Below are 14547 nucleotides of genomic sequence, written 5' to 3'. Positions count from 1 at the left end.
TTTGTAAGCTTATGATGTACAAGATCTTAGTTGTTGAATTCTGTTTTAAACTTGTTTATACGCTTTTTGTTGTGATTAAAGCGTAAAATCGATGTTGTTTGATGATGTTTAAAACTTATTTCAGTTATTTGTGAGTTGTGACATTTTGTTGTGGTAAAACATTCCTTATTGCTTTTGTGTGTATGGTATTTTGTGACATTTTATTATGGTATTATGAATTTTTTAAATTTTTTTTAGTGTCGATCGAGTCAAACAGTTCAATCGGTGACCCAGTGGTTGAACCATTGACCCAGTGCCTCGACCGAGTCGATCACCGCTCCGAGTCTGATAACACTGCTTACATGTATTTTACCATAATCGATATTTCATTTAATGATACATATATTTTATATTAATGGGTAGATGTTAATCCAAATGGAAAAATATTATATTTGTTTATAATTAATTCTCTCCTTTTGTTATGTGGATAAACATTATCAATTAACTAGAATATATTTTATTTGGTAATTAATATCAATTATGTGAATTATTAATTTAATTCTTTTATATGTATTATGGTGGATAGTTGATTAAGCTTTTATTATTAACTGTCTTGTCTTATGATGAGTTAAATCAATTAACTTTGCCTAATGAGGGGACACTGGTCTCAACTAGCTGCTATCTCATTAGGTAGTTTGTTTACTCGGAGAAACGCATTACCAAATCTTGAGAGCAATTCCTCTCTCTGATATCTTTTCACTTTCACTTTTAGCAAAACAACAATCGGACTCATGGATTCTTCAACCATACCAAATACACAATCTCTTTAAGATAACAACCTATGTAATATAATATATGCCTACATGTTTGTATGATCACTTACAAATTCTCATCTTAGCAACGTTTATTTACATAGAAACATAACTATTTTGATTTTCCCATAAAATAGGATCATTTCATTGCTTAAAAACACGAATAATTAACCCACTCACCTATCCAACCCGACCCGTCTCGTAGCGGGTCATGGTGTGTGGGACAAAATGAACAGCCTAACTTCCCACGAGGCAACAGCATTGACCGCCACGCAAAAAAGTCAACCCTCTCTCTTAGCTCTATCTTCTTCCTCCCCACTCCAAAAACAACCACGAATCCCTCGTTAATTACAATTCTACCACCGCTTCATTTTCACGAAACCGCCACTAACTACCACTGTAGCAACTCTTTCTTTTCTTCTCAACTCAAGTTTCTTTCTTCTTCTTCTTCTCTCTCTGTTTCGAAGAACGTTGTTGTTGATGTTCATCAAATTTGTAGAAGAATCACATCATCGCGATAATGGAACAGCAACAGAGAAGTCTCTCCGGTTCGTCATCGCAGAGCCCTAGATCTCCGTCTTCCTCTCAACAACAACCGTTCCTCTCCGTCTCCGTCACCGATCCCGTCAAGCTCGGCAATGGCGTCCAATCCTACATCTCCTACCGCGTCATCACCAAAGTATTCATCTACTTCTCTTCTTTATTTATGCATTTTTGTTCCTTTTATTGGAAAATTCAATCCGAGTCCAGCTTTGATTTTTGTTTGTTGAGTTCGAGATGAGTGTAGAAATGATCAAATGGTGAGATCGTGAAAATCTTGGTTGTTTGTGTGATTGGTTTTGCTGAGAGGCTTGAAGTTCAGTTTGGGGGATTTTTTAAATTTTTTTTTATCAATGGTCATAACTCTTAAGTAATTAGATTATTAGGAATGATTAAATGCTAAGTGGCGATCCGTTTGTGAGGCGTTGTAGTTTGTAATGATTGGAATTGCGGCATTGCGATTTGTTAGAACTTAGAGATGTATGAAGAAGCTAAGCTCTCTTGGATTTGGATGATGTTTTTTTTTTTAAATGCTTGCCTTGTGATTCTGTTGTCAATTTAGTACATTGTGATTTGCATTTATGCAGTAGTTGTGGTTAAGAATTGAGATGGGACATGCATGCTTGTTGATGATGCCTATTTCGAGCATATGATTACTGCTTTTCTTTTGGAGAACTTTTTGGTTTATGATTTTCCAGCTATGAAGCATGGGTACTCCATTTTGGTAACCGGGTACGTACCCGGTACCGTTGGGTACTTCATTATCTCATTCCCGGTACCGTATACCGGTACCACCGGTATTGTACCCGTATACGAGCAACATAGTTTTCCAGAAACAGAAAGTTCAAGGATGATGGACAATTTTCTATTAGCTGAAATATTGTCACACAATCTTAATTCTCGGACTACCCATAGCTTGAGTATATTTATCGCATTAAAAGCTCTATATGAAAAATGAATAATTATTTCCTCCCTTATTTTCAATGTCAAGATATCCTCTTTTGTCATTTATGAGTTTTAGCTCCACCAAATGCATTGGGTAGGTGTGTAACTCTAAACATGTGCCATGTCATCATCTGACTATCTGAATCAATTTTTGGCAGACAAATTTTCCCGAATACCAGGGACCTGAGAAGATTGTCATCCGGCGATACAGTGACTTCATTTGGCTACGCGATCGCCTTTTTGAGAAGTACAAAGGCATTTTTATCCCCCCTCTTCCAGAGAAAAGTGCTGTAGGTAACATCTAAGAGTACTCTTACTTGCATGTTTAATAATAGTTTGAGACGTCCATTCGAATTTTTATGCCAATGCTACCTTATAAATCTTTCAAAGCTTTATCTTCCTGCTTATGTTGATTTTCTGAAATTATTGTCTTTTGTTATTGTAATGAAAACATCTTAATTGAGGGGAACTGCTGTATTTTCCCATGTGAAAAAAAATTAAGATATTTTTCATTAAGTTAACTTTGGAAGCATCCGGTCATCTGTTTGCCTTTTTATTGTTGCAGAGAAATTTCGTTTCAGTGCTGAATTTATTGAGATGAGGCGTCAGGCTTTGGATATATTTGTAAATAGGATAGCATCACATCATGAACTTCAACAAAGTGAGGACCTGAGGGTGTTTTTGCAGGCAGAAGAAGAGGTGATGCCTCATGCCTCTATGCATCTGTATCTATCTTATATGTGATTGATTGGCTTTGTTGCTCTTACTTTTCGTTTCTGCTTCCGTTGCTGTGCCATGTTACTCCACTGTTTGTTGTTTGATTCCAAATGTTCTAAACAGTTATCAGTATCTTACGATACATATCTCGATAAGATACAAATTCTTGAGGTAGTGATGCGTATCGCAGTGTTAATCTAAAATGAACCTGAATCTCATTTCTTATCTATGAGTTAGAGCTAAATTTTACAATTCACTAGTCCTTGTTGAATCTTACGATTCTAAATTGTGTGCATGTTGCACTTTAGTCGGGTTGTGTGGCCCATATAGGTTTCTGGTGTTTCTTGAGAAGAGTTTTTAAGTTTTTTGCATGGCCCATATAGGTTGCGTGGCCCACACGACTAATATTGCTGTGACCTAGTGTTGACCTTGGGGATGATGAATGATTCAATTAGTTAGCCGACTAACTATAGGAAGTAGGAAAGTAATTTGCATTTTGTCATCTTATTGATGTTTTTTGGAGGGTTTGAGTACTTAAATTTTGTGCAAGCACCCACAAATTTCCTTCTTATTTTGATTTATGGCTTGGATCTTGTATTATTTTAAGGTTAATTATATGATATATCAGCTTATGTTTCAATTTATGACTTAATTTTTTTGTACCATGTATCTTCCGATACATAAAAAGATTGGATTCACGATTGGGAAAATAGGTCTTCCAATTTACGATTCGTATCTCAACTTAATAACCATTTCTATTTAGTCTAAGACTTACATTTTGTCTACATTAATTGTTTTGTTTTGATGATGAGTTTGCTGAATTTACTGTCAAATGCATGATTCCAAATTTTATGACTTATATTAGTGATTGATATATGGAAAATTGAATTATGCCTTATGGTTGCTGATTCCATAACTACCTACCTTATAATCACTGTACATGGTGGATAGTATGGGATATGTGATGTGCAAGACTTATAATACCTTTCCCATCCTCTCCCGTGTACGATGTAGGTGTATCTGTCAGTGTTTTCAATCTCTTACTATAGCGCTACATTTGTTGTCAATCCCGGCGGGATCCTATCCCATCCCAGCGATAACCTGGGATAACTTTTCCCATTCCAGCCTAGAACGTTGTCGCTGCCAAAATCGTGGCCTATCCCGCACGGTCGTGATTCTCCGTTTTTTTTTTTCTTTCTGAACTCCTGTTTTCCTAAAATACCTTTAATATCAAAACATTGGGGATTATATTTTAAGGGTATTTCTGGGTTTACCCTACGAGATAAAACCCTAAAATCTTCACACTCGCCAATTCCTTCTCACACAACTCTTTCAGGCTGCCCTTCCCTCTCTCTCTCTCCCCTTTCCCTCTCTCTCCTTCCCTCTCATCGCCGCTGATCTGTGAAGCACCAGGACCAGCCGGCAACCACCGCGCGACTCTGGCGAGCTTCTTGTAAGGTAGTTTCTCCTTGCTTCTCCTCTCCTCTGTCATGTTTTATTTCCTCTGCTCTGTTTTTCGTAGTTCCTCTCCTCTGTTCTCTTCTCTGTTCTCCTCTCTCTGTTATGACTTTAGTATTTAAGTAGCTCAGTATCGTGTATGATTTTCTTTTTAGTTCTAGCCCTATTAGGACTTTAATTGCTAGTTTGCTACTATGAAAGTATGCATATATTATGAATTTCAAGTAACATTTATCATTGATTTAGTATGTACATATATATGGTATTATACAAAATATAGACAAAAATTCAATACCCCAGCTATTCCGCTTTCCGGGATCCGGCTAACCCAGTTTTGGGGCTGACTGGGACGGGCTGGGAACTGGGATTGATAACATAGGCGCTGCTGCAGTGGCGGAGCAGCTGTCTTCTGCGACAAAAAGGGGGATGGCGGAGCGCATCGCTGTCGCGACCTTGAAGGCGCGATTGCAGTCTGAGTCGCTGTCGTTGCGGCGCTATCAGTGTGCAGTGCTGCTTCTCTTTCAGGAAACCCTGTTTTACCCTTATAATGATACTGTTAGGGGAACATTTAAGGGTATAATGGGTAATTCATGCTCAGGTTCTTCCCAGTGCGCAGCCCTTGATCTCCTTTCTTCCTTGAATCCAGCAAGCTGCAACTTTGACCTGACTCGAGGACTTCCGGCAAGCCTCCATCTCCCTTCTTCCTCCAGCATCCTTGCTACTCTGTTTTGTCTCTCTCTTATTTTATTTTTTTCCTTTCAGTCTTATTTCTCTGTTTTTTTTTTGGTCGACAGGGTTATTTCTATAAGTCTATATTGTATATCTTTTATCCCATTAGCGTCTATCTATTTTTAATATATCCCCATAGCCTCCCTGTTCTTTGACTATTAATTATGAATGTCTCAATTTCATAAAATTTGAGTACCTTTTGTCATTTTTGAGCAATTATGTGTATATTATAGTTTATAGTTTTTATAAAATATATCGGAAAATTCAGCTTAGTGGTCATCCCGCTATGCGCTATACTGCTATAGCGGTTTTGGGTCGGCCGCTACGTGCTGCTATCCGGAATTGAAAACACTGGTATCTATTGTATTTGTATCTTATCTAGTTCTTCTCTTTTTATCACATTTGACTTTTAAGAGGTAAAAGAAAAATCTTATTAAAGCTTGATTTGATTATACATACTATGCAGACAATGGAAAGATTAAGGTCCCATGAGACTGGCATATTCAAGAAGAAGCCAGCTGATTTAGTGCAGATATTTAAGGTAAGACATGTTTGAATGGTATTTTGGAATATTGATTCATTTTATTTTACTAGATTGAAGTCTGTTAATTGGAGTAATTTTAAAATTTGAATTCCAATAGTTTCCTGTCTGAAATAACCTGGCAAGGGGTGTTTTTTTAGTCCTTAGTCTTAGTAGCTAAATTATCAGAAATAATGAAAAGAAACATGATGTATTTTTTTAAATATTTGATTTTGCTAACCTATCTGGTTGAGCGTGCTGTACGTTCAGGCGTTTTTTTCGATTTGTAATTGCTTATGTAAATTCTGGCAGGATGTACAATCCAAAGTGAGTGATGTTGTCCTTGGGAAAGAGAAGCCAGTGGAGGAATCAAATCCTGAATATGAAAAGCTGAAACATTATATCTTTGAGCTTGAAAACCACTTGGCTGAAGCTCAAAAACATGCATATCGTCTTGTGAAGAGGCATAGAGGTGATGTTTGAATTTAAGATTTCATTTTGGTAATTATTATTGTCTTCTGTGTCTATTTCACTTTCTGTTTTACTCATCTATGCTTACTTTTACATTTTATCCACTCTTTTGGCTAGATTAATTCATAACAAAAATTGTAATTTATAACTCATGCAGAGTTGGGACAATCGCTGGCAGATTTTGGAAAAGCAGTAAAACTTCTAGGTGCCTCTGAAGGAAATGCTCTTGGGAAAGCATTCTCTGAACTTGGGATTAAGTCAGAGATTTTATCTGCCAAGCTGCAAAAGGAGGTAAGTGTCCAAGTGTTGGTGTCGTACGTTATTTTACTGGTTATTCATATATGGGTGCTTGCATGTTGAGAGGGGTGATAAGAACTATCCTAATATGACTCTGTCAAGCAGGCACAACAGCTCTTGATGGATTTTGAAGAACCTTTGAAAGATTATGTCCGTGCTGTACAATCTATTAAGGTAGGTCTAGTTTTTGTTTTCCTTCATTATTTAGTAAGTAAATTGTATAACCTGATTAAGATATTGTTTGTGAATTTTCCTTTGTTAAACAATTATTCAGATATTTGAATCCTAACATTTTTTCTTTTCCAACCGCCTTACCCTGAGAGTGAATGGATTGTTACACCTTATTTTTCAACTCAATACTCTTGTTTTACATTCTGAAACAGGCAACAATCGCAGAGAGGGCCAATGCCTTCAGGAGACAATGTGAACTGGCTGAAACAATGAAGCTGAAGGAGATTAATCTGTATGGTTCTATTACTTGACTAACGTAGTTCGTAAGGCAGAATAATTTCTTTTTTACATAGCATTCCTTTCCCCCTACTAAAACCCTTGTGTGTATGTAAATGCAGATAAGCCTTGGTTGTGTCTTGTATTGTGGAATATGTAAAAATTCACTTAGTGTTTGGTAAATAGCGGGGTAAAAATCTCTCCACTGCAAGATTTGGGGATTTGAAGGGAATAGAAAATGATTTACAATTTAGGAACTGTATTGACTACAATATCCTTGTATATTTTTTAATTTTCAAAACAGTCCTTATGTATATTAATACCTAGCTATGCCCCCATGCTACTTCATGCTTCTTCACTCTCACATAGGTCAAGCCTTAGTTATATGCTTTTTTTATATCACTTCTTCTATTTTGTTTTATCACCTTCTAGAAGGATACATTTGTAAAATTACTGTTCTGTTGCCTCCCCTCCCCTTACACCCCAAACAATAGGAGGCTTATTTTCCTTCCCCTCTTCTCCCCTTTTGGCTGATGCCTGATTGTTTACAGAACCTAGAGGACTGACTACTTGGTGTTTTTATTCTGATTTAAATTTTTCGTTGTTGTTTCGAATCCAGTGACAAACTCATGTTGATTCGGTCTGATAGAGTTGCAGAAGCTGAACGTGAATATAACGAGGTAAATTTGCTAACATTTGGCATCCATTGATGAAAACTTATGCATACAGTTTGTTGGCTGGACTGATATGATTTTGTCATACAGTTGAAGGCAGAGAGTGAACAAGCAACAAAGACATTTGAGACAATTGTAAAGTTAATGAATGAAGAAATAGGGCGTTTCCAAGAACAGAAAACACTAGATATGGGAATCGCTTTCCATGAATTTGCTAAAGGCCAGGCACGTCTTGCAAACGGTATTGCAGAAGCGTGGCGAAGTCTGCTTCCTAAACTGGAAGCATGTTCCTCCTCATAAGAGTTAATGAGTGAGTACTACATAGCATAGATGAAGTACTCTTAACAGCTGGTTACCGGAACTAGGATTTGGCATATGTGCGGCTCTTGTTTTGTTAAAGGGCTTACACAGGAGTTATCTGCTGTTTCAAATTATGTTGTAAAAGTGATTTTCTTACTTGAATTTTGTACAAATTTTAAACAAAGTAAAGGCTGCTACCGAAGTCTTTGAAAATTTAAATGCCATCTTTAGACTATCTTTAGAATACCAACCTTTGTCACTATCTACTACCCCTCCATGATTTGCCAAATAACAAACTTAGCTTTGCCATATCGATATATTTCTTTTATTTCTTAATCTTATAAATGGCATTGCTGTCCTCCTTTTTGTGTGGTGTTAAAAAACAATTTACAAGCAGGCAAGTTAGGCAATTTTTTTTTTTGAATAGTGCAAAAAAGAAATGATATTCACCCGAATGGTGTGAATTTTACCGGCTGGGAGCCCATGTGGCAGCTGAGGTGGGATTTGCGTCACCCCACCCGAATCCCAATGCGATTTCGCCCTAAGCTACGTGTACCCAACTTGATTTAGCAAAAACTTTTGGAAATTCAGTGAATCTTTTCCTTCCCTGGGTGAGGGAATCTGCAGCTTTTCGTGACATTGAATGCGCCTAGTTGCACACGAATCCTTACCATGACGAACCACGAGGCTAACTTGATGGGATGCTTGGAGACAGGTCATGTAGAAGAGGTGTTGAGTGTCGTGGACCGGGGCGCATTCAATCAATGCGCGTAGAGCGGGGCACATTCATTATGTCTGACCAGACTAGATGAGACATGATGTTGACCGAGGCACTGAATGCACGTGGATTTGGTGCATTCAATGAAGCCGCATTGATTGGGGCAAATCTATGTTGCATGTTGTAGCGGTCTGAACCCTTATACAAGGATTGCCGGACACTCGTAAAAATCATTCTTCCTCTTAAACATTCATTCTTCCTCCCAACTTTAACTCTTCCTATCTACACTCATTCTTAACCTTTGTAAAATTTCAATGGCGGAGGAATTAGTGATCAATCCTCCTGTGCCCAATAATTCCGACCTGTTGTATCTTAAAGATACCCATGTTTAAGACAATGTCTGGAATGAAATACTCATGTTTGAGATCGCGAATTGAGATGCAAAGACTCTTAAATGGTGTTCCGCTTTAATCGAAGGTCACCTCTGAGCTGCTAGATTTTTTCAGTTTGCGCTAGTCTCAGATGTTCATCCAGACCTTCAGTTGATCTTAGCGCTTGGTGAAAGGTGGAGACCATAAATGCACACTTTTCACATGTCGTTTGGAGAATGCACCATCATGCTCCAAGATGTTGCATTACACCTTGACTTGATTATTGATAGGTGTGATTGGGCTTTTATCGTTAACCAATTTCTGGGATGGAATCCACCACTAGATATAATTGGAGAAGGTGCATTGAGAATGAAATGGCTAAGTTTTACCTTGAATAATGTGCAAGATTTCCTTGGGGACCCCCATTAATTGGCATGTTTTGCACGAGGATACATTATGCGCAAGATTGGAGATTGTTTTTTTATTTGGCCACAGTGGTTCACACGTTCCTTTGAGATTTCTTCCTCTTTTAGCGGACTTTTAGGCTTCGTTTGGATTGATGGAGGGGGAGGGAATGGAGCGGAAGAGAGGGGATGGAGGAAGAGGTCCATTGTTTGGATTAATTAAAAATTGATGGAAAGGAATGGAGCCCGGTGGAATGTGCTCCATCATGTTCCATTACTTTCCCCCATTTTTGTTCCCCCTCAATTTGGGAGGAATGGGATGGAGCAAAATTATTGACATCTAACAAAATTATAAAAATACAAATATGTCCCTTAACCACCCCCTTATTACTACCCAGTTTCTTTCACGCTCATTTAGACCCTATTGCTTCTTTCGTTGCAGTTTCCACATTGCTGCATTTCTACATCACTACATCTACATGGGTCTTGGTTTTTTATAATGAACCTTTCTCTATCTGCTGCGTTGCTGGCTTGTTTGTTCCTAATAATTGCTTTTAACTTTGTGTCATTGTTGAATTCCTTCCCGTGTTCAATTCCTTGCTGCATTATTCAATATGTTTTGTTAAATATTATTTCAAACACAGGCTTTTGTAGGTATATGCAATCAATTTGTAATTTTTATTGGAAGCTGAAGCATCTCGTAAAAAAAAAATTAGCGTTTTGTGTTAGATTTGGGTTTCTGGTATTTTTTATTAATGTTTTCTCCATTCATGATATCCCGTTACATTTTTTAGACATGTCAAAATTTGAAAACAAGACTAGCTAATGCTCCAAGAAAGAAAGTAAGGGTAATATGGTACTAAAAAATTTGTAACTTATTCTGCTCCATTCATTATCCAAACAATGGAGTAGTAACTTTGCTCCGTTCCATCCTAAAATACCCAAACAATGGAAGGAGACTTTTATTCCATTCCGTTCCGCTCCATTCCATTCCATTATATTCCATTCCGCTCCGTTCCGTTATGTTCCATCAATCCAAACATAGCCTTAAGAGGCTGGAAAATATAGTTGGGATTTTGGCAGTACTTGCCAAACTACATAAGAAAATGTGTTGTGCAACCAGATACACTTGTGTGGAGATCGGTGGTTGTGTACAACTCATCCAGTTCTGGGTCTAAACCAGAATTCCTGATGTTGGCCCTTCTAAAGACCTTTTCCCTATCATCGAAGGTTGCGCTCTTCGAGCTAGGTATGCACATAATTGTTACTTCAAATTTGAATACTTGTTCAAATTACAGCCTTCTGACATATACACCTAATGTTTCTATGTAATACAGGTGAAAAGAAAATGGTGAATGGATGAAGTATTTGTTATTTTGGTGGAGGCACAAACTTGACACAACTAAAACTGAACAAGTGAGTACATATCATTACAGTTATACTAATTGATAGATGCTTGTCCAAGTATTAATTTTTTCTTCTTCTTCTCTTTTTTATTATTATTGTGGATGCAGTTTGTGTGAATGCTTTATCCAGACAGTGTTATGGGGAAGCTACCTCCACGATGTCGAGAAAATATCGGTTTGTGGAAGTGTATAGCACCAATGATATGCTTTTATATTGTTGAATGACATCAACCCGATCGAGTGATGCAACAATTTGGAATGCAACATCAATTGGTCTTGTCTCCCATCAACAAAGCTTCCTCGTGCTTCCCCCACACGGAATTCGCTTCCAGACATGGGAATTCAACACACGGTTTCAAACAATTGCAGCATATGTTGCGCTACACATGGGGCGAATTCACATTGGGATTGCTCAACAATCCTACCGTTCAAATCGAGGTTCTCGATGTTTAATTTTTCATTGTTATGTTAAAATAAAAATTTTTTTAAACCCCCAAATTTTACCCTTTAATTCTTGGACTTTCCTATTCTCAGCCCATTATATCATCAAATTCTTATCACCTAAAACTATCATTTCAGACACTTAAAAAATTTGACAAAAAAAAAAAGAAACTTAAAATGAACAATGAAAGTGCATAAAATTGTGAGTGGCGGGGCGAATACTGTTGTTACCAGCTACGTGGGTCTCTCGAGAGCCATTTGCTTTTGAAACAAAAGAATCTTGTAGCTGAAACCTGAACACACAACAGAAAATAATCACATGAAGCCTTATCCACTAGACCACTACCATAAGATGAAAAAGAAAAGAAAAATTATTCTAACAACACCAGCTACTCACTTCACCTTAGCGACACCTCTGTAGGAAAAACAATGGCATCACCGTGTTCGTGTGGCATTATAAGGCAAAGTGTGTTCATGATGAAGCTGAATGGAGTGAGTTCCCAATTTCCACTGTCTTCTTCTTCTCCTTCTTCCCTTATTCAAATTCACCACTCGTCTTCCTTGATTCGCGACCACATTCATCTCACGGCGGCGAAATTGAAAGTAGTGCCTAAAGCCACCGCGGCGAGTGGCAGCTCCGTGTCTCCGAGCAACGACGACGATGGAGTCTCTCTTGGCACCATGAAACTGCCTCTCAACATTGACCTTCAGAGATTCGATGCCTTGCTGTTTCAGGTAAACGCGTTTAGTTAATGTTAGAAGTCTCATATTCGCTAGAGATATGGTGAATCTAAGTGTTTATAAAAAGTTGGGCAGCAACCCTCAATTCTTAAACTAACTTTTGGGTTGAGTTAGACCTACTTCGTACCGTGTTTGGTTGAGCTTTTACAAAGCAATTAATTTATGTGTATTTGGAATGTTTCTTTCATGATAATCGAAACCACTTCACGCCGTGTTTGGACAATTTTGATATGCTGCTGATACAAAACCTAGCTTGTGTTGTGGATCTTATTACATTATCGAATTTCACACTATTAGAAATGATAATATAAAACCATTCATGCGGCCCTTAGCTTAAGCTTTTGAGATAATTGGTTGCTTGTCACACACATTACCTTACAGAAATTAATTTTTTTTTCTTTTCAAAATTGTATCAAGATATGCAATTACTTCTTTTAACTCACTCTACCATGATCAGTTTTACTAAAACCAATTATAATCAAAATCAATTCTTACAATGCTGATGTAATTAAGTTCCAAAATCAATTCTAGCAAGAAGTATAGATTGTAGCTTTTTGGCCAAACTGCACTGAGTTTTATGCCAACCACTCAACTAAATGCACACTCAATCCTTGCATAAACAAATTTGGTGATAAGTATATATTTTGAGGCTGGGACTAATCTAATAACAAAAGTCTTATCAAGATTGTAGACTTTAGAGGACTAAAATGAGGATTTACTCGAATTTTTATTGGAGTTTCTTTTTTCGAATTTATTCAATCATTGGTTACTTTTTTATTTACATGCTTTTTCATACCTTTGTTCTTGGTTGTGTTATGACAGTGGGCAAACAGCCTTTGCCAGGGAGCCAATCTTCCACTCCCCATGCCTCTCAAGGTACACATGTTCTTTCTTACAGCATTTCATTTTGTGCTCCTTTGTGTTTGTATTAGCTCACTTTGATGAAGTAATCGCTTATTAATTTTGGAGCTTGAGGTAAAAGTAAAAAAATGATGAGTTCTCATTTTCAGTCATTTCCCAAACATGTGCTAAACTTAACGAATAAGCATTCTTCTGTTATAACTTATAACCCATATAATAAAGTTTGGTCATGTTTCTAGGCTCTGAGCTGTTATAATCCCACAAATGTTTGTCTTGTCTAGTATGACTAGGTATATTTATGTCTTACCACATCGAAGTCGCATTGCTAGAGGGGTCTATAATAAGCATACACTTCTCATTCTAAAAGTTGTGCATAGCTCCTTTGTGCATTGTTGTTTAAATTTCCTGCTTGAGTTTAGTGGGTGGGCCTAATGAAGGGAGGCAGCAGTGTGAGATTAAAATCAATTTGATTTTTCACTTCTTTTCAGAGATGGCTCTATAATGGGATAAGTTTTACAGAGCAAATCTTGCTTTCTGTCTGCATTCCCCAGTAAATGTCTGAGTTAGGCGGTCAGCGACGTAGTCTCAAGTTATTCTTTATAGAAATCTCTTAAAGAACATTGATCTGATAAGTTTATTTTCAATTAATGTTAAGAAAAAACAACTTTCTGCTAAACTGTGCTTTATGTTGTTCCCCGAGTTCATGGCAGATAGCTTTTATACTCTGAGCAATAGGGAAATGATTGAATCAATGTCATAACTATTTGTTTGAAACAAACATTAAGAAATTTCAAATTATGGATGCTTGTGGGTTATCTATAACTCAGGTCAATCGGTAACCACTAACCGGTAACCACTCTAATAAGATGAATGCTCATTCAGTGCTTCTTGAAGCATGTAATAGTCTTCATTTCAATTAAACAGGTGGACAAAATACCCTTTGGAGCTAGATTGGGTTTTATCACCATTGGAGATGGGGAAACAGAAGTTCTTGTGTATATTGACTGCGTGGTTTCTCCATCAACTGACAGTTCTGCTCCAATTTTCCGTGCCATTCGAAATGGCCCCTTGAAAGATAAGGTGCCACCTGGTGAGCCCAGAATAATGAGGAGCCTTATGCAAGCTCTTCAAAAGTCAGTTGAAATCTCTAGATTGTGAATCTTTTTTTTTTGGGTTTATCTATTGTACTTGTAAAATTTTGAGCTGAAAATTAAATCATAAGAAGTTTGAATTTGATGTATATATATTCAGTCCGCTTAAGTTATCCTATATTATGTCTATTGACAGAAGAGACCAACGTTTTGTTTGAACTGCCAAGGTGATTTCTGCATCCAAACTGTAGTTCTACTTTGGCTTAATTCCAGTTTGGGTCCCTGATGTTTCAGAAAGGTGCGGTCTACACCCCCCTTGTATAAAACTTGCGGTCAAGGTCCCTCAGACCCTCATGATTCTAGAACGATCTATTGAGGCCCTTCCGTTAAGTTCCGTCAGTTGACTAAACGGAACTCACTGACGGCGCATTTATTATTATTTTTTATGTTTAAAACAGAATTATTAAATTCATCAGTGACAGAAATAATCTGTCACAAAGGAAACAGAGGAATGCCATGGGAGTAGTAAAAGCAAAAATTCTCTCTGAGTCTCTGTTCTTCATCTTCAACTTTCTTCTTTTACTGAAAACAAAAATCCTCTCTGTTCTTTACAGAATCAACCCAA

General features: G+C 37.3%; 2 protein-coding genes across 2 annotated transcripts; both read left to right on the top strand.

Moving 5' to 3' along the window:
• The first annotated feature begins 1147 nt into the window (after positions 1-1147).
• Positions 1148-8135, top strand: LOC130717082 (sorting nexin 1). The gene is made up of 10 exons (XM_057567191.1): positions 1148-1470; positions 2435-2570; positions 2842-2975; positions 5647-5721; positions 6013-6172; positions 6329-6462; positions 6574-6642; positions 6852-6931; positions 7535-7595; positions 7680-8135. Exons 1-10 carry the CDS (start codon positions 1312-1314, stop codon positions 7887-7889), a joined length of 1218 nt encoding a protein of 405 aa, XP_057423174.1. The 5' UTR covers positions 1148-1311; the 3' UTR covers positions 7890-8135.
• A 3377-nt stretch (positions 8136-11512) lies between these two features.
• On the top strand, positions 11513-14120 carry LOC130717083 (uncharacterized). The gene is made up of 3 exons (XM_057567192.1): positions 11513-11964; positions 12793-12846; positions 13756-14120. Exons 1-3 carry the CDS (start codon positions 11659-11661, stop codon positions 13987-13989), a joined length of 594 nt encoding a protein of 197 aa, XP_057423175.1. The 5' UTR covers positions 11513-11658; the 3' UTR covers positions 13990-14120.
• Positions 14121-14547: the final 427 nt, after the last annotated feature.

The sequence above is a fragment of the Lotus japonicus genome, chromosome 5, assembly GCF_012489685.1.
Source record: "Lotus japonicus ecotype B-129 chromosome 5, LjGifu_v1.2".
NCBI classification, from domain to species: domain Eukaryota; kingdom Viridiplantae; phylum Streptophyta; class Magnoliopsida; order Fabales; family Fabaceae; genus Lotus; species Lotus japonicus.
Note: the sequence above shows the minus strand (reverse complement) of the source record. Positions and strands in the feature narration are given on the sequence as shown.

Bases quoted from the DNA above. Each gene is read 5' to 3' on its own strand.
- LOC130717082 (XM_057567191.1), top strand. From the start codon at position 1,312: ATGGAACAGCAACAGAGAAGTCTCTCCGGTTCGTCATCGCAGAGCCCT. The intron at 6,463-6,573 runs GTAAGTGTCCAA...TCTGTCAAGCAG, and splicing joins CTGCCAAGCTGCAAAAGGAG to GCACAACAGCTCTTGATGGA. The intron at 6,932-7,534 runs GTATGGTTCTAT...TTTCGAATCCAG, and splicing joins AAGCTGAAGGAGATTAATCT to TGACAAACTCATGTTGATTC.
- LOC130717083 (XM_057567192.1), top strand. From the start codon at position 11,659: ATGGCATCACCGTGTTCGTGTGGCATTATAAGGCAAAGTGTGTTCATG. The intron at 11,965-12,792 runs GTAAACGCGTTT...GTGTTATGACAG, and splicing joins TCGATGCCTTGCTGTTTCAG to TGGGCAAACAGCCTTTGCCA. The intron at 12,847-13,755 runs GTACACATGTTC...TCAATTAAACAG, and splicing joins CACTCCCCATGCCTCTCAAG to GTGGACAAAATACCCTTTGG.